Raw genomic sequence first — 23,874 nt, 5'->3', positions numbered from 1 at the left:
GCAAATTTTAAAGCTACCAATTCTCTACCAAACCCACTATGTAGAAAATTAAAGAAGAAACAACGTTTAGACGTATAAATCAAACCAAAATATGAAAACTATTGCAACTTGTAGAAACAAATATACATCTTGGCCAGATGACCAGCTGTTCAAAATGAAAATTAATAATAACTAATGATTTACCTATCGGGGTAGCTGGTAAACCCCTAGTATTGAAACTTGGCTGTTAGTAAAACCCAAGTATTACAACGATACGTCGACACGAATTTAGACATTATCGGTTAGGCTCGCTACACTATAGACACCGTGGGTAAACCCTGACCGTTAAAACCAAAAAATAATTTGGTCAAGTTAACATATAAAAATATTAAAATATGTTAATATTTGACCAAATTAACATTTTTATATGACCAAATAAACGTGAATATTTTATTTTATTACATGTTAATATGTGCGCACATGAAACAAAATATATAAAAATATATATAAACAAATTAGCTTTTTGTATTCTACGATTAAGACATAACTATACTCCTAAATTATACTTTTTTTTAACAACCCACAACCATTTATAAAGGCATTGGGCATCCAACTATTGAATGTTGCTATACCACGGTCCATTCAATATATGTAATAGACTAGTTAAGAAGAGGGTAGTGTACGTTTTGCACAACTCTAAAGATAATCTCAATTGTTGTCAAATGATCGAAGCTCAGCCAAAACAATAAAACAAACTGATATACTTAAGAAAAGGAAGATAAATTCCATTCTTGTCACACTATCCTTATCTCGTTTTTTAATATATCGCCTCCTAAATCATCTGATCAGAATTAGGCCAACATTATTTACATAATTAGCTACGTAAGCTTCGGTAAGAAACACGTACATTAGAAATACCGTAAGTATAAACTATTAGTTATTAGGACATTACTTTTGTCATTTTAATAGTTTAATATTTGCTAGTAATGATCCTAGCTAGCTCACCATATACATCGGCCACTTGTAACATATTAATTAGAAAGAGAAGCACACCAATAATGAATTAAAGATGTACATTTTTATATATATCATTGTCCAACCTAGTGATGAATCCCTTAGGGATTTCGTCACCAGATTCGGCAAGGAAGCTATAGAAATACCAAATCTTGACATGACTACTGCTGTTGAAGCATTCAAGATGGGAATTCAGAAGAGCTCCCCCTTTTATGATGATTTATTGATGACTCCATGCAGGACATTAGACGAAATCAGAAATAGGGCGTGAAGATACATCCGATTGGAAGAAGACAAAAGGATCCAGGATCGCCTTGGAGGACAAACGAAACAAGAAACTCCCGAGAATGATAAAGGATCCTGGAATAGGAACAACAATTCAAAGCCGTACGCCAAGCCCAATAATCAGAACGTGCGCGCAGTTGAAGAAGGAGATGACGATGAAGACTATCCTTGCATCTCCAATTATTGTTTCTCTGTGGATACTCATGGCTTGATCTGTGCCATGAAGGATCTGGAAGCAAAAGCAAGGTGGCCCCGAAAAAATGAGAAGGTTGTCGGCTTCAAGGACAAGTCCAAGTGGTGCGCTTTCCACGAAGATTTTGGCCACACAACAGACGAATGCATCGGCTTAAGGAGGGAAATTGGTTACCTCCTGAGCAAGGGTCACTTTAAAGAACTCTTGGGAAGGAAGAAATCCAAGATCCAGGATCCTGAAGATCTTTCACAGAAAGCAACACCGCCACCGCCGGATGTTCATGTGATCAACTTTGTCTCCAGAGACTACGAGACAAAGTTCTTCAATTCAAGGATCAGAGAATCTTCTTCAATTCAAGGATCCAGGATCCTCACCAGGACAAGCTGGATGTACGAACGGTCAATTTCATTTCAGGTGGTTCAGACATATGTGGAACTTCTTTCTCTGCAGCAAAAAGACTCGCTAAAGAAATAAAGATGGATAACGGAGATCAACCAATAGTGTCCACCACCCTAACAACAGACAAGAGAATCTTCTTCGATGAGGAAGACAAAATGAACATACAGGATCCTCATCATGACGGTTTGATTATTACTTTATTTATCTCTAACCATTATGTACGCAGGATCCTAGTAGACGGAGGCAGCTCGGTCAACATTATCCAACATGATGTCCTTAAGAAAATGAACATCTTGGATTCAGAAATCATTCCTAGAATTTCGGTGCTGGTTGGTTTCAGTGGCGAAACCAAGAAGACACAGGGGGACATCAACCTCCCAATTTATATCGAAGGGTTAAATTCATACCAGAAATTTTGTGTTATAGATAACCTTTCCTGTTGCAATGTTATTTTAGGAAGGCCGTGGCTCCATGGAATGAAGGCTGTAACATCAACTTATCACCAGTGCATCAAGCTACCTACTCTTTGGGGATTTGTAAAGATAGTAGGTGACCAAGCGGAGGCCAAGAACTATTATTCATCATCAATGAAGCCAACAGCCAAGCCAACCATAGCATAGCAACTACAGCAACATCCTAGGGACGTGCTGGAAGCTCGGGAGAAAGACCTTAAAGAAGTATCATTGGACCCCGAGGATCTAGAAATAAAGGTCTTCCTAGGATCCAGTATCCCCAGTAAGATTGAGGATGATATAATATCCTTCTTAGGGCGAATGAGATCTACTTTTGCCTTCAAGCACTCGGACATGACAGGTATTTCAAAAGAGGTAATCACTCACAAACTCGGTCTTAATTTATCTGTTAAACCCGTCCATCAGAAGCGAAGGAAATCCGCTCATGAGAGGAACAAGATCATACAAGAAGAAGTGTGACGTTCCTCTTATGGATATTATGTGACGTTCCTCTTATGGATATTTATACAAGGTTAAGATATGTGTGTATGTATGATATGTGTATGTATTGGATATCACCATATTAACTAGAACTCACTCAGCGTAGCTGACTTTTAGTATGCACGCAGGTGATCAGGCTGAAGAGTTAAGCATGAGGATGACACATGGCATGGATTGAACGGCTGTCATCTGAAGATGAAAGAAATTGTGTTTTAAATATGATGTTTATTATCATGGTTTTAAAGAAAAGATTTAATGTTTTGTAATGAATGACTTAAGTTAACGCTTCCGCGAAAGTTTAATGAACTCTGATTTGTAGAACTGTGTTCATGAGTAAATCCAACGTCTAAAGTACGGCTACCGGGAACGGGGCCTTACAGTATATATCTATCTTATTTATGTATGTGTATAAAGTTAGCTATACACACACACACATAATTACGAAAAGAAAAGAGTTGTTTCGGGGTTCGGTACGTCAAAACAATATTTATTCGTTGTTGTATATATACAAACATAAAAATAAATTTGTTTATAAGGATTAAAAAAGAAATAACAAAAACCGGGTCTAGGGGGCTCGAACCCACGCCTGGACTGGTTCCAGAGTGTTAACAGCACACGCACCCGCCATTGGGTTGGTGTGTTGATTTGTTATAAATATCATTTTACTTAAATATAAGTAGTTACCACAAACCCAATTTCAACAACAAACCCTAGAATTTAAATTGTCCAATTCGTTTAAGGTTTGTTAAAATTTATTTAGGGTTAATGATCCTGGGCTAAAACCAATTTCAAATCATATTTTAATTACCTATTATGGTGACGGATTGAGGATGAACGAGGAGATGGGTTCCGCGGATCAAAATTTATACCAAAACCTTATTAACGAACTTGTATGGTGAACTAGGTTAGGGTTTTGGTTCGCGAGGTCGAAGTGAGTGTGTGTGCAGTTTTTAATTGCTAACTAGACGTGCATTTATAGTGTTTTGGGGATCGAATGAGTCGTGACTTATAATTACGAATTAGCTGTCAATTAGTTAGAGTTTTCCATGTTTAGGGTGTCGGTAGGATCGAATTAAGGTAAAGAATTGATTTGGCATGATCAATTACGCGTTAACGAGTCCAAAATTGAAGGGGGGGGGGGGTATGGCTGCCGACGGTGAGGGAGAGAGAAGAGAGAAAAACATTGAATATTATTTGCAATTTGGTCCCTGTTCTATGGTTGTGGGTTCAAAAGTGTATTAAAGTTAGTTAAGGGGTTGTTTTTGTACCATATTATAACTATAATCAAATAATAAAATACTAAACAATTGCGAGATTTATTGATAAAATACCCGAACCCGAACCCGGGTCGGGTAATGATTATAACACGAAGGAAACGAAAAACCCAAAATGTCACAATCGGTTAGGCTCGCTACACTATAGACACTGTTGGTAAAACCTGAACGTTAAAACCCAAAAAAATAATTTGGTCAAGTTAACATATAAAAATATTAACATATAAAAAGAATATTCGACGCTTATTTGGTCTATAAACACGAGCGATGATTAAACCCAGACGTTTTTGGTCCCGAGTATTGAGACAGTAACTCGACATGAATCCGATCGGTTTCCGTTACTCGTCATGGTACCGAAGCTAAAACTGGAAAACATATAAAATTGAGTAGGACCAATAGGGTGGCGTCGGTTGGTAAACTCCGACGTTGGTAAAACCCGAGCGTTGTCGGTCTCAGGCGTCGAGGCTATGAGTCTAAGCGAAATTAAAATCAGGTTTTGATCACATTCGTTACCTTACCGAAATTAAAACAATAAAAAGAACATTAAATTTACGCTCGGTCGGCTTCCATTATAGTCGTTATTGTAACAAAAATAAAAAACAAAATGCAAACACTAATAAACTGCCACCAAGTTGTCTAATTGACACTCAGAGACACCAAACTCCATAATATATATATATATATATGTATAGGTATTGGATCATTTCAGAAGTTTTTTTACAGTGAGAAGTGCGAGAAGTGAATGTGTAACTCAATTAATCCCTAATTTCACTCCATTTCTTATGTGTAGGTGTATTGTGTAGGTGCGTATGTACGTGTGTAGGTATGTATGTTTGTATGTGTGTAGGTATGTAGGTTTTAATGTGGCTCGGTACATTTGTATGTGTATACGTAGGTTTGAATGTGTATTAAGATATAAATACAACCAACCTACATACATGTAGGTAACATCATAAGCAAGGAAGTGAAAAATTAGGGATTAATGGAGTTACACATTCACTTCTCGCACTTATCGCAAGATCCATCCTATATATATATATATATAATTGTCTATATTTTAAGCCCTCACGTCACTTCCCCTCTCGTGTCACCAGATTGCTCAATTTGAACATGATGGTTTCTTATTAATTTAAATCTAAAAAATTCACGGGTTATGGTTAGTATCTGTAACATCCCGAAATTTCTAAGAATAATATATATTATTTACGTTGGAAGAATTAAATTGAGTTAGTAATAATAAAATAATAATAAAATAGAAGGATGGTAGACTAAGTAGATGAAAATTAATTATGGACTTAAAATGGAAGATGGGACTAAAGTCCATGGACTTAGGGAGTATAAATACCCCTTAAACCCTAATCTTTTCCACCTCCATCATTCTACACATTAGCTTACACCATAAAAAGCCGCTTGAAATCAGCAATCAAAGCTCTGATATCTACTATATAGAGAGAATGTTAAACGGAATTATAAACATATACAAATCCTAAAAGAACTATTTTATTGGTATAACCTGAATATGACGTGTATGTGATTGAACATATACATGTATGCGTAGTATAACCTATATATTTATAGGCACATGATATGAACTATATATAAAAAATATATAAACAATTTAGCTTTTTTGTATTCTACGATTAAGACATAACTATATACTCCTAAATTATACTTTTTTTAACAACCCACAACCTTTTATAAAGGCATTAGGTATCCAACTATTGAATGTTGCTATACCACGGTCCATTCAATATATGTAATAGACTAGTTAAGAAGAGGGTAGTGTACGTTTTGCACAACTCTAAAGATAATCTCAATTGTTGTCAAATGATCGAAGCTCAGCCAAAACAATAAAACAAACTGATATACTTAAGAAAAGGAAGATAAATTCCATTCTTGTCACACTATCCTTATCTCGTTTTTTAATATATCGCCTCCTAAATCATCTGATCAGAATTAGGCCAACATTATTTACATAATTAGCTACGTAAGTGTCGGTAAGAAACACGTACATTATAGAAATACCGTAAGTATAAACTATTAGTTATTAGGACATACTTTTGTCATTGTAATAGTTTAATATTTGCTAGTAATGATCCTATCTAGCTCACCATATATATCGGCCACTTGTAACATATTAATTAGAAAGAGAAGCACACCAATAATGAATTAAAGATATGTCCAAATAATTTCTCGGAAGCCATTGATTAGTGGCACGGTCATATTTATCCTCAAAGTAGCCCAACGTATTCACGCCTATAAATATTAACTTATACCCTTTTTGAGTTTATACCATCTGCAAGCTGCTACAGGCTTAAGTTCATTGTACGTGCATGGATAACATGTTGCATAAAGTTGTGAATTTGGTGTTGGGAGAGAATCATGGGAAGAGCAAGACAACAGTTAAAGGGAAAGTGGTGTTGATGAAGAAGAACGTGCTCGATTTCAGTGACGTGGGCGCATCGGTTCTGGATAGAGCTCATGAATTGTCGGGAAATCATATCTCTATTCAGTTCATTAGTATAACTCATGCTGATAGCGGATCCTCAGGTTTGTTTTTTGACTTTGGTTTCGTCTATATTGAAGAGGCCGGAATCGGCACAAATAATATTTGGTTTTATGTTTGCTCACATTTATTAGTTTATCATTGTAGCTAATCTTCTTTCTTCTATAAAGTAAAAAACTACAAACAAATCTATTTTGTCGGAAGATAACACTGGCTCTAATAATCTTAAAGGTTTCAAGTTCCCACCTTCATGAGGTGGTGTAACACTACAAACGAACGACCTAATACTTTGAATAACCATGGTATTCGTTACGGTTTAGATTATAACTTTTCTTCATAGGATCCACTATAAGAGAACTTCGAAATTGACTAATAAATGCTAATGCAAATACTCTTTTCAAACGGGGGTTTTCACCCACTCCATAGATGGCTTTCTTGCCAAGTTGAAATTATATATTCAAGTAATAATGTATGACTAAATGGTCGCTGTAAATTTATTTATATATAATATACGTGACATGATATACACAAACCTGCTACTAATATATAAATATAGTTGCACATGAAAAAAACAACTACTCCTAATTGTATACATAGTCTTTGACTTTATATCTTTTATTGCCTTCATGATTCTAATTTTTTGTTAACTAAGCCTGCTTCAAAGCCGTTATCGACCCATGCACTAAATTTGATCATTCTGAACATGTAAAAGATAAATTTATAAGATATATGTTAAAAGTACTAGCTTTTGGTATTATAATTTATACATCTTCAGTGAAGGTGCATGCATTAACAAAAATGCTTGTTAAATGATAACTCTTGTTTCAAGTCTTTGTCTATACTGATGTTAAAGGTATATATCATAGTTGCTTGGTTTTGGTATGTTTGCATGGTGGACTAAATCAATTATCTCTCTACAATTTGCAACTATATATGCTTCAACCAAAGAAAAGAATTTCTGACAAAGAGAGGACCACAATTTGCAACATATGTAGATGGCAATATTAGCCAGGCGTAACAGTTATAAACAATTAATTTTCGAGCTAAGTTAAAACGCACCATAACAAAGAGTTAACTTTCAAATCTAGTCAAAATGGCGTGTCTGATCTGTCAGTGTTCTTCATGAATATATACACTGATAATTCAATTTTTTTTGCGTAATAGTTGTAATCATATGACATGATAAACTTTAAACCATTAATTTAATCTATTAGAAGTAGTTTTTAGCTAGACTTATTAGTTATCTTGAAGTTAACACTACATGTTCTGAGTTGAAATTTATGTTCTACTATATGGACTTTGTGTTACAGAAAAAAGGTTGAGAGGGAAGCTTGGAAAACCAGCAATCTTGGAGGACTGGATTAGCACTATTACTCCTCTCACCGCTGGTGAATCAACATTTGAAGTCACATTTGATTGGGATGAGGAGATTGGACTACCAGGAGGTTTTCTGGTCCAAAATCTTCACCACAGTGAATTTTATCTAATGACACTCACTCTTGAAAATGTTCCTGGTCATGGCCAAGTACATTTTGTTTGTAACTCATGGGTTTACCCCGCAAAGAACTACACAAAAGATCGCATATTCTTTGCTAATAAGGTACACATAACTTCATAAATCTTTTAAAAGATTGATGTTATATTTATAGTCTTATTTACGCATCTTGCGGTGATCATAATGCAGGCATATCTTCCTGGTGAGACACCTGAACTGTTGCGTCCATATAGAGAGGAAGAGATGGTAGTACTTAGAGGAAATGGGATTGGGATGCTTGAGGAATGGGATAGGGTTTACGACTATGCTTTTTATAACGATTTGGGAGAGCCGGATGATGCGGATAAAGTGCGCCCGGTTATTGGAGGGTCCTCAGAGTACCCGTACCCTCGTAGGGGTAGAACAGGGAGACCACCAACTGAATCAGGTCACTTAATTATGTTGAAGCAATTAATATTATCAAACGACTGATGATGTTCAATTTGAAGATATGCTAACATGTCTTGCTTTTTGTTTAGACAGATCCAGAAACTGAGAGCAGGCTTTCTCTTATAGATGTTTTGAATATATATGTTCCAAGAGAGGAGCGATTTGGACATTTGAGGATGTCCGATTTTCTGGCTCAAGGACTAGAAGCCATCCTTAAATTCCTACTTCCTGAGTTTCAGGCACTATTTGATGACACCTTTGATGAATTTGACACATTTGAAGATTTCCTGAAGCTTTACAATGGAGGAATCAAGCTTCCACAAGGCCCCGCGCTCAACAAAATTCCGTTACAGTTTTTTAAAGAGCTTGTTCGATCAGATGGTGAAGGACTTCTCAAATACTCGACACCGCAAGTCATCCAGGGTACCATTTCAATGACGCCATGATTGTTATTATTATTATTATTATTATTAAGCACCATTTTGTGAAATTTCATTATTACTGGTTCCAATATAACTTATGATGTTAATTAAATCTAAGATAACTTGTCCGCTTGGAGCACCGATGAAGAATTTGCAAGAGAAATGATTGCTGGGGTCAATCCGGTTTCCATTCAACTGTTGAAAGTAAACTTGTGAAACTTTATTAGTATTTTTTTTTTTAGTTTACCGGTTTAGGCAAACAAATTAAACATAACTACATGGGTATCAATATAACATTTGCGAATTCAAAATTTCAGGTTTTCCCTCCTATAAGCAAGCTAGACGCCAAACTCTACGGTAACCAAAACAGTTCAATAAGATCACATCACATTCAGGAACAACTAGAAGGTCTTGAAGTGAATGAGGTAAATTCCTATGCTTGTTTACTTGGTTTGTATAATAAACTTATAAGTCGTTTTGGTTAAGACATCTTTTGAATTTGTCATACAGTCACTAAAAGCAAAAAGGATATTTATATTGGATCATCATGACTCAATGATGCCATATGTGAATCGGATAAACGCAACAGCCAGCAAGGTTTATGCCACAAGAACACTGTTGTTTTTGCAAAATGAAGGAACTTTGAAACCAATTGCCATTGAGTTAAGCTTGCCTCATCCTGATGGTGAAGAATATGGTGCCATTAGCAAAGTGTACACACCTGCTAAAGATGGAGTTGAAGCTGCAATTTGGCTGTTCGCTAAAACATATGTAGCAGTGAATGATTCTGGAGTTCATCAACTCATCAGTCATTGGTAACTTACAAATCAAATAAAAAAATACCCCTTTATAAGTAAATTAAATTCTACAACTTTTTTAATAAACATCTTGTCAAATTCTTTTTTCGTAGGTTGAATACACATGCCGTTATTGAGCCATTCATAATAGCAACAAACCGCCAACTAAGTGTGCTCCATCCGATCAACAAGCTTCTCCATCCTCATTTCCGCGATACAATGAACATCAATGCCACTGCTAGAAATATCTTGATTAATAGTGAAGGTATTCTTGAAAGAAGCTTCTTTACCGGGAAATATTCAATTGAAATGTCCTCCAAGATATATAAGAATTGGGTGTTCCCCAACCAAGCCCTACCGGTGGATCTTGTGTTGAGGTATATGATTCTTCTACTACACTTTAATATTTATATAAAAAAATATTTTTTGTACGGATTAGCTGGTATTTAAAGCCGTTTTTTGGAACTACGAGTGAGTTTCGCAAGTTCACTTGGTTGACAAGCAAACTCAATAGAGTTTGATATAATCTGTAAACATCGTATTAAGTTTGGTGAAAAACTCTAATGAGTTCGCTTGTCAACGAGTTCACTTACCACACTGGTGAACTCCAAAACATTGTGAGAACTTGCATTTGTTCGCTCACTGTAGTAGCAAATTGAGTAGAAATACAAGAACTTTCAAAAAAGAACTAAAAGTATTTCGCAAAATACTAATTTACCTGCTAGTATAAAAGTTCGTACTCCCTATCTTCCAAAGAGAAGAACGTGATATAAAAAGGTTGTAGAAGCAAACTTTCTCAATAGTTAGTGTACTAGTATCATTATTTCCTAATAAATGGTTTTGCATTATAGGGGAATGGCAGTTGAAGACTCAAGTTCTCCCAATGGCCTTCGTTTAACGATTGAAGATTACCCATACGCTGTTGATGGGCTTGAGATATGGTTAGCCATTAAAACTTGGGTTGAGGATTACTGTAAATTCTATTACAAAACCGACGACATGGTGAAAAAAGATACAGAACTCCAGTCATGGTGGAAGGAACTGCGAGAGGAGGGACATGGAGACCTCAAAGATGAGCCATGGTGGCCTAAAATGAATTCCATTCAAGATGTGATTGGCAATTGCACCATAATAATATGGGTGGCTTCTGCTCTTCATGCAGCTGTAAACTATGGCCAATATGGTTATGCGGGTTATCCCCCTAATCGCCCAACTCTAAGTCGTAGGCTTATGCCCGAACCAAACACCCCTGAATATGATGAGCTAAAAGAGGATCCCAAAAGTGCTTTTCTGAAAACCGTCACTCCTCAACTACAGTCACTTTTGAGTATTTCTCTAATAGAAATATTGTCAAGGCATACATCAGATGAACTCTACCTCGGACAAAGAGAGTGTCCCGAGTGGACAATGGACGTGGAACCTATCATGGCGTTTGAAAAGTTTGGCAAGAAACTGAAAGAAATTGAGGAAAAGATTGTGAAGATGAACAATGATGAGAGGTTGAAGAATAGGAATGGACTTGTAAAGATACCATACACTCTACTATATCCTAGCAGTGAAGAAGGAATTACAGGAAAGGGTATACCTAATAGCGTGGCGATATGAAACGTGTTTATACCTAATGTTCTTAATAAATTGCCCTAGTGCATATATCATTCATGTGACTTGTGTGAACAGTATGTGACGCGTTAAATTTTGTGGTTTCTAATCTATGCTTTATATTTGTGTGTTCGTTATACCTTACAAGAAAGTGTAGTTGAATTGTTCACATGAAATATGCATCTATATAAGCTTTCTCTACCAGATTATTATAATAAAGAAAACCGCAGTTCACTGAAATAAGTATTATAATAAAGAAAGAGTGAAAAAAACATGTCTACCCCTGACTTAACGATTAAATATAAAGGAGTTAAGTGATTTGGATGCAATTGGCAAGAACTGGGAAACGTGGATGATCCATATGCAGTAAAGAGACTTTGGACTAAATTCGCATTATTTGTCAAACCATAAAAACGAAAATGACACTTTACTCTAGTTTCTAACTAAGGAGACTTTGGTTCCACACGAGTTGTAAATTAACATATTTAGGCTAGTAATTCTCATAAACACACACTTTATACTTATATAACTTAGGTGCCGTTAAGTAACTGGAATTCATGGATTTTCTTGGAAATAGTGGGCATTGGGCATGAAGTAATAATGTTTAGGATACTAGGGTGGGCAAGACCCAACAAGATTATTTTTTAATTAAAATGTCACTTGGCTCAAAATTCAAATTGGTTTAGCTTTAAAAAAGTGCCTCTTGGCCAGTTTTGGGTTGTTTAAGCTTGTTTAGCCCAAAATTGTTTGCAAACTAGTTGGCCTACCCGCCGCATTACGGTTGGGTTTGGTGCATAGTAGCTAGTTTGACCAAATAAGCTAAACAACACACAACCAGTAGCATACATCAATGATAAAGTTGCTAAGAATACTTGCAAAATAGCCATATGTTATTGATGATGTTTGTCAAGAGCAGCTACATGCGATTCATGTTCTAGATAGTACCCATATGTCTCTTTTTTTGTATTACAGAATAGGGTCTTTTAAGTGTTACATGGCTTTTATAGAAACTGCTTTCAAAATGTATTGATTTTTGTCTTCCAAACGTGTTAGTCCTGCTGTTGCAACTATCCAAACCTGATGTATTGTGTTGCACATGCTAGTTTATGTTTTGGTTGTTGCGTATTTGAATATTGTTTTACCTTTTCATTGCTTGTTTTCCCAAATAGGTTGTGGTGCAGTTCCCTATGTTTCATCTTTTGTTTCTTGTCAAAATAGAAAAGTATAAGAACGCATGTCATTAAATTTATCGCTATAATTAGCAGCTTATAGGATTAACCAATACTTATAATAGATAAAGTCAGGAAGTGACATCATAGTTCTTGTGGCCAGGTTAAGTGTTGATGGTATTGTCATTTGTGTTTTGGTTTGTTTGGTTAGTTAAATGCATTTTGGGAGGCATTTGATTGACCTTATATGGCAGTTCTTGCATCATAGTCCTCTTGGATTCAGTATATGGCGTCTTGGTGGTTGATTTGTCCCGCTTTACTATCAAGTTAAACATCATTGGGACACCAAAAGGATGAGCAAAACGAAAGGCCACACTACACTAATAAAAAAAACTAACAAGTTAATACACGCAGGTAGTGACTTAAAACTATTATAAACGAACAAAATATGACTAACAAAAGTTAAAAACACCAATGCGCACTTAATGAAGCAAGCAAAAGGAAAGTAGAGTCCACACTAATAAAAAAAAACTAACATAACAACACAAAACACACGCAGGTTGTGATTAAAAAAAAAGACATACCTTATATGACAAAGCCAACAGCCACCTTCTACCGAAACCAAACACAGTATGTCACCAAGACGATAAAAACCTGTTACAAAACCACACTTATCATTAAAGAACACATGACAAAACAGAGTACAAATGCAGCTAAAAAAATCTAACCACCACCATGAAAAGAAAATAAGGCAACACCCAGCTACGAACAATTAAGAACCCATAGAAACTGATTATTATATCAAATTGATGATAACCACTACCAACATTCCACGAGATTGTGCACCACAACTGCAGTTTTAAATTTGTTGAAAAACAATATTTAAATATTACCCATCATCTTATATATGTGTCGATATTCAGCATGCTGCACATCTTTCAACATTTTGGATAATCTGTACTACAAAACCTCAATTCCAATTTGCTTATCCAACCATCAACAGTTCAACTTTGAGTATATTGGATCTTTTTCTTTACTGATTCCAATCAGTTGAACTTTCTTCTATATCTCCAAATTGTCCTTAAAACTACAATTTAAAATCCTGTTGAAATTTAACCGGCTATTCAATTACAAAAGTGAAATAGAGAGAGCGTGTTTTTGAATGTTACTAAAAGTAAGCAAACTGTAAAAACACCTAAACCATAACGATGTCGAAATAGAGATAAAAAAAGACATATACCTGCAAGCACGCTATTGTCAACGACTTCGACATAAAAACACCCCCACAGTTCGCAAACCTGCATTATCAGCGAATGTCAATCAAATACACTTGTGGGTAAAACTGACCTGCTTAAATTTATGGACGGCGTTAGTTAAGTAAGAATCTAACAACTTAAAAAATTAACTTTCTGAACCTTGTATAAACTAATTAAGTGTTTCCATTACCATATGTTACTAAAAACACCATATGCTTACATGTTAAACCTCACAATCAATTTCTATTTACTACTAAACCTCACAATCAATCACTAAAATAGCAACCACCATCTAGTATGCCAAACACTTCAGCCCTCAAAAAGATCAAACTAATAAGAAAAAAACCGTAATTACCAAAACTTGAAAGTTGAAAAATGAAACCTACTAACACTGCGTCGATCGCCGTTGCCTAGGGTTCCAACGTGACTCTACCAGTCCGTAATACAACAACGGTCGGCGACAGGGCAACAATGATTACCATCGGCTTCCTGTGGTTTGGTTGGGATCAAGGTCGTCAGCATCCCCGCGTAATCAAAAACCATCAGAAGAGTGGGGAGAGTTCACACGAACCAGAGAAAAGATGGAGAGAGAGTATACAATTGCTAAACCAAAAACACACACGTTGCAACACAAGGGACAGCTGGAAACAAAACAAATAGCCACAATCACAAACGCTAGGTACAACTTCTAATGCCTAAACTCCCCCTCCTGCATGCTAGTGGTTAGTTGTGTGGGTATGTGATAAAGAGAAAAATCCGTAAACGTTTGCAAATCTTTAGCGCTAGTTAACACATAAATGAAAAAAAGAAATATACAACTAAACTATAAGAACACTTTGTATAAGTGTATAACCATCCAAAGTAAACCACTTATAACCATCCAAAATAAGCAAAAACCATCGGCTTTACTATAAAAATCAAATACCACTGAAAAGTCATTCAAGTAGTTAAACTCTTGAAGTCTGCAAAAATGGAATACAAAAAATAATTTATTTAAAAAAAAACACAAACCATAGTATGTATGGGTAAATTCGTTTACATATGTCACTGTACCTGGTGAATTTTGATACGGCCTCATTGAGGTATTGGTTTTGGGTTGGGTGTCGTGGACTGGATGCAGTTGACCCGACCTTGGTTCTGCGTTTATGACTGGATGAAGCCGAGTTGGACTTGGTTCTACGTTTATGACATGACTCTCAGTTGTCGCTGAAGGATTATCGTTGAAATTTGGTACCCAGTTCACGAAAATTATCATGCCATTCTTCTGGGTTAAGCGCAACACCTAGGAAAAATGAAATTAATAAGTATAAATGTATTAGGTTATTTATTAGAAGTAAACATTTTCTGATGTGTTTTGTATCTGGTTTTAAGACCAGTAATTCAACCCTTCCGTTTCCAACACCTACTTGCTAGAAGTCTATGCAGATCAGTTACTAATGGTGCAAATATCATGGATGTACTATTATCATCAAATGGATCTACACAAATGATATTAATGAAAACTATTTTAATCCATTGCAAATATGCTTTGACTTCGCTCTATATATATAAAACTTTAGTAAACCTAGAACCAAATAAGCATATATCTCTTATGGCATAAGAGTAAACAATATAATATGCTGACAATGAAAGATTTTTTAGCCAATGACCTACCAAATAATCTTTCTACACACATTTATTTTAGTGTTATATATAATTAGCAAGGATAAATGCAACTTTTAAACTTACTCAAATAGAGAAAAATAAAGAGACCGTGACTACTTACCATAACATAACATGGATACTTACCAACAACTTTGTAATAACTTATTATTAGGAAAGTCATTAACTATATTTTCTATCAAATAATAACTTACCATAAACATGAAGTTTATAACTTTGAGATTGGACAGAATCATTCTCTGTTTTGCCAGTCTCATGACTATCTCTTGAGGGCATCGTAGTCTTTTTCCAACTGGTTAGTTTCCATCTAGGTTTTCTAATTTGAAGGCAAATGGCAATCTGTCTTGGTTGCAGTCCAAGTGTCTTGCAAGCTGCATTTTCTTTCTAGTTCAATCTTATTTCCCCATTCAAAGTTTGTCAAGTGTAAGCTATGATCCATCATCCAATATCTCATCTCTAGATAATGAATCACTTACTCCAAGCATCATATAAACATGTGCATATGCAGTCCCTACAAAGTTATTCCATTTTTTGTAATTTCAAACAAAACACAAAGAAACTGAATTCACAAAAAATACATATTCTTGACCTGATCGAACGGACCTCCTACCGATGAAGCTGTTAACAACCATTGAACAAACCTCCTGCCAGAAGCAAAGAAAATACACAATCATAAGGAAATTAGCAATACCCCAAAAACACTGAGCCGCCATTACGCTACTGGATGTGAAATGTTAATTAGTGAGTTAAAATCAGCCGATTTCAAAGCACTTACTGATTTGGTGAGTTTTCCACGGACAATGATTTCAAATGCAAATAAAAATTCTCATCTCATTTACAAATAATTAAATCCCCAGGTGTTTTGAAGAACTTTTTAAGCAAAGATCTCTGTTACGGTTGCAACATACGTTGCCATTTCAAATAATAGAGCGTCATCATAGCCTAACACAATGTACAAACAACATAAACAGACCAATTATGACCACTAAAGCACAACCAAGCTTCCATAGTACGAACAAATAAAGCTTCCAAGATAGGAATAGTATAATTGTGAGTTAAGCATCATGTTTCGGGTAAACAACCGACAACAAAACCACACTGGTCTGTAGCCGCCACACCACCTGAACACCCAAGAATGGCAATGATGTGCTCAGATCATTTTAAAATCATCATCATAGCACAAATAAATTAAACTAAATCAGTCACAACCTTGAACACCACTCAAGCCATAAACACCCGAAATAGATAAACATGCAATTCATCGAATACCTCATGTGCACCGAAACATATTTGGTCAGTTATGATGAGTAACTGTAATTTTGAGTTATTAACATTATATATAAATCATATAATCAGTTAGTAAATCATGGCCATGGTATTTGTTCTTGTGAGCACAGTTTTCCGAATAATTTACAAAGAGATAAGAGATAGAGTACTTCAGAACTAACTGGTTGCAAACTCGGTAATGGTAATAGGCAACAAAGCAATTTCCGATTACGAAAACTACCGATATAGAATGAAATTCCCAATAAATGCCAATCGGTAATGCAAAACACCTACGAAGAGAAGCCGAGTTTTCCATGACGGCCGGAAACAGTAGGGCAACCAACTCCCTCCGTAACGACTACACCGGAAACTCCGATCAAACCATGCTGATAACAAAACCCAATAATAAAGATATAGAAGAAAAGGATTTTTTAGGCTGTGAGTTAAAGAAGACAGGTGTTATGGTCCGTGTGCATCAATTTGTACAACAAAAAAGGTAAGAGTGTACAATACAGATGGAGCTTAAGAATATGCACATCAAAATAAGCAAGAGGTACAATAGATGACGCATAAGGAGGTTGTGTTTACATACATTGTTTTACACCAGATTTTTAGTGGCTGTTCTGTATCTTTAAAATTAACACAATTTATTCCTCACGTTTCTAAACGTTACACTATTTGTTATTTGGCCCTGACCCAGTTATTTTTTCTCGCTAACTCAGGTCGCATGCCTTGCACATGAGGACAAGTTAGTATTATTAGTGATTTATTAAAAAAACATTTAATAAATAGAAAAACAAATTATTATTTCTTTATATATATACACACAAACGTCATACTCACACACCTTACCACCGGCCACCATCGCCATAACGACACCTTCATCGTTGTTTACTACCACACTGACACCTCAACCACCACCGTCACAGCCTGAATCGATTAATGCAGATCCAAATTTAAACATATGGCCGTCGCAACAACCACTGTCAACATCCAAGCCTTAACCGGGCGATCTCCTCCTTCAACATCGCCTTCTTTGCCACCGTAACAGAATGAAAACTCTCACCAATTTACTCACCAGATCCATCGAAACGGAACTCTCTCCGATGAACAAGCTACCACCATTTACCTAACAGTAGACAACAACTTCAAATTGACGGTCGATTTGATGATAATTAAGTGTTCTAAGCATCAATTTTAGAAGACCCATCTGATAAAATTTGAATTGGGGATCAACTGGTGTTTAATTTTATCATAAACATGATTTTATATGTATATGTAAGATCGGTTGGGTTAGGGTTTTGGATGGAGGTTGTGAAACAACAGCTAGGGTTAGGATTTGGAATGGACGGTGGTGGCCGACCACCTTGCCAGCGACAGTGGTGGTGTGGGGTTATGGTGGTGGGTCTGGTAGATGAAACTTGAGAGAGAGAGAGATATTTATATTTTGTTTTCTTAATTATATTATGTATGTTAAGTTTTTTAAATAGTTTTTTATTTATTTAAATATTTTTGTTAGATGGAAAAATTACAAATTTGCCCTCATGTGCAAGGCATATGACCTGAGTTAACGAGAAAAATTAACTGAGTTAGGGCCAAAGGACAAATGATGTAACATTTGAAAACGTAAAGGACAAATTGTGTTAATTTTAAAGATAAAGGACAACCACTGAAATCTGGTGTAAACATAAAGGACAATTTCTGTAATTTTGTCTTTAATATATATATATATATATATATATATATATATATATATAATTTGTAGATAGGCTATTGGGCAGACCACGGCCCAATAAGCTTAATTTTGATAAAGTTTTTTTGATTTATTTAAAGGGTGTTTGGGATTCCTTATTTTGTCTCCTTAAACTTTTCATTAAGTTAATAAGTTATAAAAATGTAACTTATTGAACTTTTCCTCTCACAATATAAGCAATCCCAAACACCTTATTACTTTTTAATAAGTTTATAAGTTATAAGTTGGTGAAAATAAGCAAATCCCAAACACCCCCTTAGTTACTAAATATATTTATTAAGTGTTGTGTTGGACCATATACACCCAACTAGAGGTGCACAACAAACTCGAACCCAGAATACCTGGGTTTTTATTACCCGAATTTGTCTGTAGGGTACGAATAGAGTATGTATTTCAGTATCCATACTCATATCTGGTACCAGACCTGATTTATACCCGGTAATACCCAAAAACTAGTTATACCCGAAACCAGGTATTTGAAAAACCAGATTTGTGCATCTCTACACCCAAAAAGTTATGTTTGTTTAAAAGGCTTTGTTTAAATTTCCCATTAAGCTTGGAAATCATTTTACATCACTTGGGTTATTTTTATAAAGTAAATGGGCTGAAAATTGTGTCCAAGTTGTTTAAGGTTTCGGTAATGGGTTGTTTTTATTTGTACGGTTGTACCTATTCTAGCCTAAAAACGTGTAAAAGCTTTATGAATATATCTTTTCGGTACTCTCCACTTTCGTGGGTTATCTTAGAAAGTAACTTAAGTTCATAAATATATCATAATTTCCACAAATCATTTTGGTCAAGAAAGACGCATTCAGAATCGATTAAACGGAACATGACTAAAAATGTGGAAAAGAGCCATTGTGGTTTGGAATTCGTGAAAAGAATCGTTGAGGCCATTGGAAGTCTAAAAAATATTTTTTAAATATTTATTCTATTTAACATTTTACCCTTTTAAACTACCAACAATCTCCATTTGTCTTCACGTTATTTTTAAGTGTATCATAATCTGCATTTTTCACCACACAATCTACCTCACTTCTTTAAAAAATATGAATCAATGAGGTGGTTATTACCAACCGCGTATGTTTTTCGGTTAAGACGGCGACGTGTATTGCAGTGAGTTAGAGAATAGATTGAGACAAATACCACCACCGTCTTCCGAATTTGTTATTCTGGGGACGGAAGAGCCTCCTAAAGAAGGCGCCAAGGGAAAACGAGCGCACAAAAAGAAACAAGGAGGAGCTGGATACTCGAGTGGAGCGGTCCAGGAGGTCGTGAGAGCAACTCCTTGGATGCTAGAGGAGAAAACATCTTTGTGTCATGCTTGGGTTGAAATATCCCAAGATTGACATGCCGGTTTTTTTTATTTAACTTTATTTTTCTTGTTTCGTATAAAATTTAAAATTTTATTCTTAGAATTTGTTAACATTTTTTTAGAAACTATGATTTGTCTTCATGTGTAAATTCATGGGAGCACAATTAACCACTGAAAACTAAATTGAGCATGTTGAACCCACACATTTTCTCGGCGGGCTAAGTTTGACACCTTCCGTCAGTTGACCGTCGTTGACTGACTGATAACAAGTGCATTTTGGTAATCCTCTCTAACAATAAGAATACTAATAAATATAATAATAATAATAATAATAATAATAATAATAATAACAATAACAATAACAACAATAACAGATAATAATAATAATAATAATAATAATAATAATAATAATAATAATAATAATAATATTATGTTCATCATCATCAACCTCAAACCCTAGAACATCATCCTATCATCAATTCATCATTCCAGAACCTCTTCTCATCATCATCATCATCATCATCATAACTATTAATCCCAAACTTTATTTCTTTCAAGCATTCATCTTCTTCATTTTAAACCAAACCCTATATTTCCGTTGTTAATTGGGGTTTTGAACTGGTACTCGAACCGAAACCCGTCGGATGAAATTAGGATCACAGTTGGGCGGGTGAGTTGATGTCGGTGAAGAGGAAGACGACAATGGTGACGACGCCAGAGGGCTTTGGTTCGATGGGGTTGGTAGTGGTGGTCCGTCGGCACCGTTGAGGGTTTGACTGAATCTTAATCCATTACATATAGAAGAAATTGAAGATTTTGTGATCTGGGTATTTGAGATTGGTGAATTTATGAAGTGGGTTTGTGAGGAAATTGGATTAAACCTTTTGGAAAAGAAGATTAATTGGTATTTGAGATATGTGTATTTGAGATTAGAGGTATTTTGAAGTGGGGAAGAAGATGTGACTGGTGGTGGAGTGATTAACAAAGAGGGTGAGCAAGACTGGGATGTAATATATATTTCTTATTATACAACTACACGAAACATCATATTAGTTCACATGGTAGGTTTTGTATGTTATTAAACTAAAAGTCGGGTGTTGTAGCCCCACCATCTACAAGATTTCGAAAGATATTTTTTATAATTAATTATAGGCTTAGAGGTAAAATGATCATTTCAACCTTTTTTTGATTAGTCAATGAAGGTCAACTGACAGAAGGTGTCAAACTTAGCCCGTCGAGAAAATGTGTGGGTTCAACATGCGCAATTCAGCTTTCAGTGGCTAATTTTGCGGCCGCCAATATTACACAGGGAGGCAAATCATATTTGTCTCTTTTTTTTTATTGTAGCGGACTATCAATAACACAAAGTAGTTTGGACCAAAGTGAGAGAGTTGTTCTACATGTTGGTGGAAAGTAGATAACATACTGAAAATATGATATTGGGAAGGTGGTATGAAACTCGCAAATTTGTCGGATTGTTTACGAATTTACATAACATAAATAGTCGTCGAATGTGAGCGAGCGGGTGTACTGATGATCTTCAAGTCTACAAATTCACATGTGAATAATGGAAAGCCGAAGTGTTGAATAAGTATGGAATAGTAAAAACATGGGACGAGGACTAATTATGGAAAATACTCAAGTCGTGCTCGAAATGGGTCGAGTTAGTTGCACCGGATAAGGGTGGCTCAATGCCAAAGGTACGAAAACTACTTCATCTAGTGCGTATGTCTCATATAGTAGCTCGGATGCTTATATTGGGATCGAACTAAATGTGCTCGGGCAAGAAGATCAACCACAAGTCCTACGTACCAATCGGAAAGGACCGGGGAAAAAGAACAACTACCAATGTTGATTCAGAATTTAGCGAAGACGTCCGTAAATATGGAGTAGTATCGCAGCAGAATCAGAGGAGAAGCATTCTATACAAAGGTTGAGAAACTTGACTTTCTTACCAAGTAATTTATCAACCTGGACATGAGTCACCGAGAGGTATTTGAACAATAACAGACGTTTCTTATAGAGGAAATCAAAGAAGATCAAAGACAGAGACAAGACAATGAAGAAAACTTAGAGCAATAAAATAAATTTGCATTTTCTTTAATTTGTTTTTTTTTATGATTTTCTTAATTTTTTATAGATGTTTAATGTTTTTGTCACACCCCTACTAGGTAATTGCGGAAGCGTAATACGGGAATGTAACAGACACCCCTGGAATCAACCAAATTGTTATAAAGAAAAATAACAAAATAATTTACATCATGTTAAATTGTTTAGTACTAAGTTTACAAACTAGATGAAATACACATAACCGGTTCTTCTGCCCGTTTATTCTTTATTAGTATACTTGCGTCTATTTACACTGTGTCAGTCTCATTCTTAGCACAAAGCAGGTAAGCAAATTATTCCAACTTCGGCTCACCTGAAAAGCATGTTAAAACGGGTCAACTACAAAGAGCTGGTGAATTAGTTTAAACAAAACCAGTATACGTAATCATAGTATTCATGTTTTGTATGTATGCGATGTAATTATACTAATCCACGAGTGAATCCTCGACCAGCTTCTATTACGTGGCCTCCATTGCCCACGCACTTCCTATGCCCACATTGGCTCTATTTGCCTTAACATGTACTATGTCTAATACCACATAGCATGTTACAAAATGTTCGCATGGTCATGTTCCGACATACCCCTCCGGCCCTGTCAATTGGGTTTGTCAAACCAATAGTACTATTCACATGCCTTCGGCTCGTAGTTAATCACTCGTGTGGGAGGCCTTTCAAGTGTTAGCACTTCGATAATTCACATCATAAAACGTTTCCAAATAAATAGGTATATATATATATATACATGCTTTCCACCCAGAATGTTCGTAAAAGAGTCTAAAAAGTGGGGTAATGAAACTCACCTTATTGTAGTATCAATCAGTTACACGTGCAGTATGTTTAATGCCTCGATTATAGCCCGAATCCTATAATCGGTATAAGACGGTTAACGCTGGTACAATCATTAAACTAAATCAGATTGTATATCTAGTCTGGGTATGGTAGTTACGACCAGAACATGTCAGTAGTCTTAGATTGTGACGTTGTACGTTATAAAATATTCAAAACCAGTATTAGCTCAGTTTCACCGTTTTCTGTGCCTGGCCAATTTGGTCGTTTACGTGTTTTGGAAATAGGTAAGAGCACACAAACTCAAGTAAACTTACTGTTTGATAAAAAGATGTGATTTATAAAAGAAATTTGAGGTTTCGGTATCTGGATTGGTCGCATGGTTCGTTTCCGTTTTCATAAGAGTTTAATTATACAAAACGTGTACAATCCAATCAAATTGTTCAGAAATCTTGTAAAAAGGTTTTTTTTTATCAAATTCATTCAAAACTATGATATTTGATCACTTTTGACGTTTTGACATATCAGTCAGTTCGTTAATCATAACGTTGCCTGTTTTGTCAAAACATATATAATTTAAATCTTTAAATTCTTATAACTATTTATAAAATTATATACAAATTATGAGACAATTTGTAAAAATAAATAAAAATCTATAGAATTTTATAAAATTATTTCTAGTATTTTTACACTTATTTATTTATTTATAAAAATTCATTTATGAGTTATAATTAACTGATAAATCACCCATTTATACCGAACAATTCCCAAAAAATACGATAATTTTTCTGAGTGATCAAAATACCATAAAAAACTCCTGTAAAAATTTTAGAACCTAATTCTTTGGCCAAAATACAATTTTGAACATTTTTCGGCTGTAAAAACCCTATTAAACGCAAATGCACAAACAACATTTAGACATCTCAAAATAATTCCAAACTTTACATGTGATCTTACCATAATATATATGAGTTCTAAGCCAAATTTCACATTTTTTTTCAAGAAGATTTATTATTTTTCATAATAAAACGCCAATAAACGGTAATAAATTCGCCAAATATTCTTCGTTTATCGAACAATTACCAAAGTTGAACATGTACTCAATTATATGATCCCTAATTCCCCTGAAAAGTTTTATAGTCTAAAAAAAGCATGTCATAATTTAAGCACAAACAACCCCTAAACGATATTTCGGTTTAGTACCTTTGCGGTT

At 35.2% G+C, this 23,874-nt stretch overlaps 1 protein-coding gene across 1 annotated transcript; it reads left to right on the top strand.

The window, feature by feature from the left end:
- Positions 1-6,226: 6,226 nt before the first annotated feature.
- LOC143610485 (putative linoleate 9S-lipoxygenase 5) lies at positions 6,227-11,545 on the top strand. The gene is made up of 9 exons (XM_077084955.1): positions 6,227-6,647; positions 7,914-8,203; positions 8,288-8,525; positions 8,621-8,950; positions 9,068-9,153; positions 9,267-9,374; positions 9,460-9,764; positions 9,860-10,123; positions 10,598-11,545. Exons 1-9 carry the CDS (start codon positions 6,431-6,433, stop codon positions 11,349-11,351), a joined length of 2,592 nt encoding a protein of 863 aa, XP_076941070.1. The 5' UTR covers positions 6,227-6,430; the 3' UTR covers positions 11,352-11,545.
- The last annotated feature ends 12,329 nt before the right edge of the window (positions 11,546-23,874 follow it).

This window comes from Bidens hawaiensis, unplaced genomic scaffold (assembly GCF_021521415.1).
Source record: "Bidens hawaiensis isolate Kalapana, Puna unplaced genomic scaffold, B.hawaiensis_p1.1 tig00026438_1, whole genome shotgun sequence".
Taxonomy (NCBI): Eukaryota; Viridiplantae; Streptophyta; class Magnoliopsida; order Asterales; family Asteraceae; genus Bidens; species Bidens hawaiensis.
The sequence above is the reverse complement of the archived record's forward strand: the minus strand, read 5'-3'. Positions and strand labels throughout refer to the sequence as shown.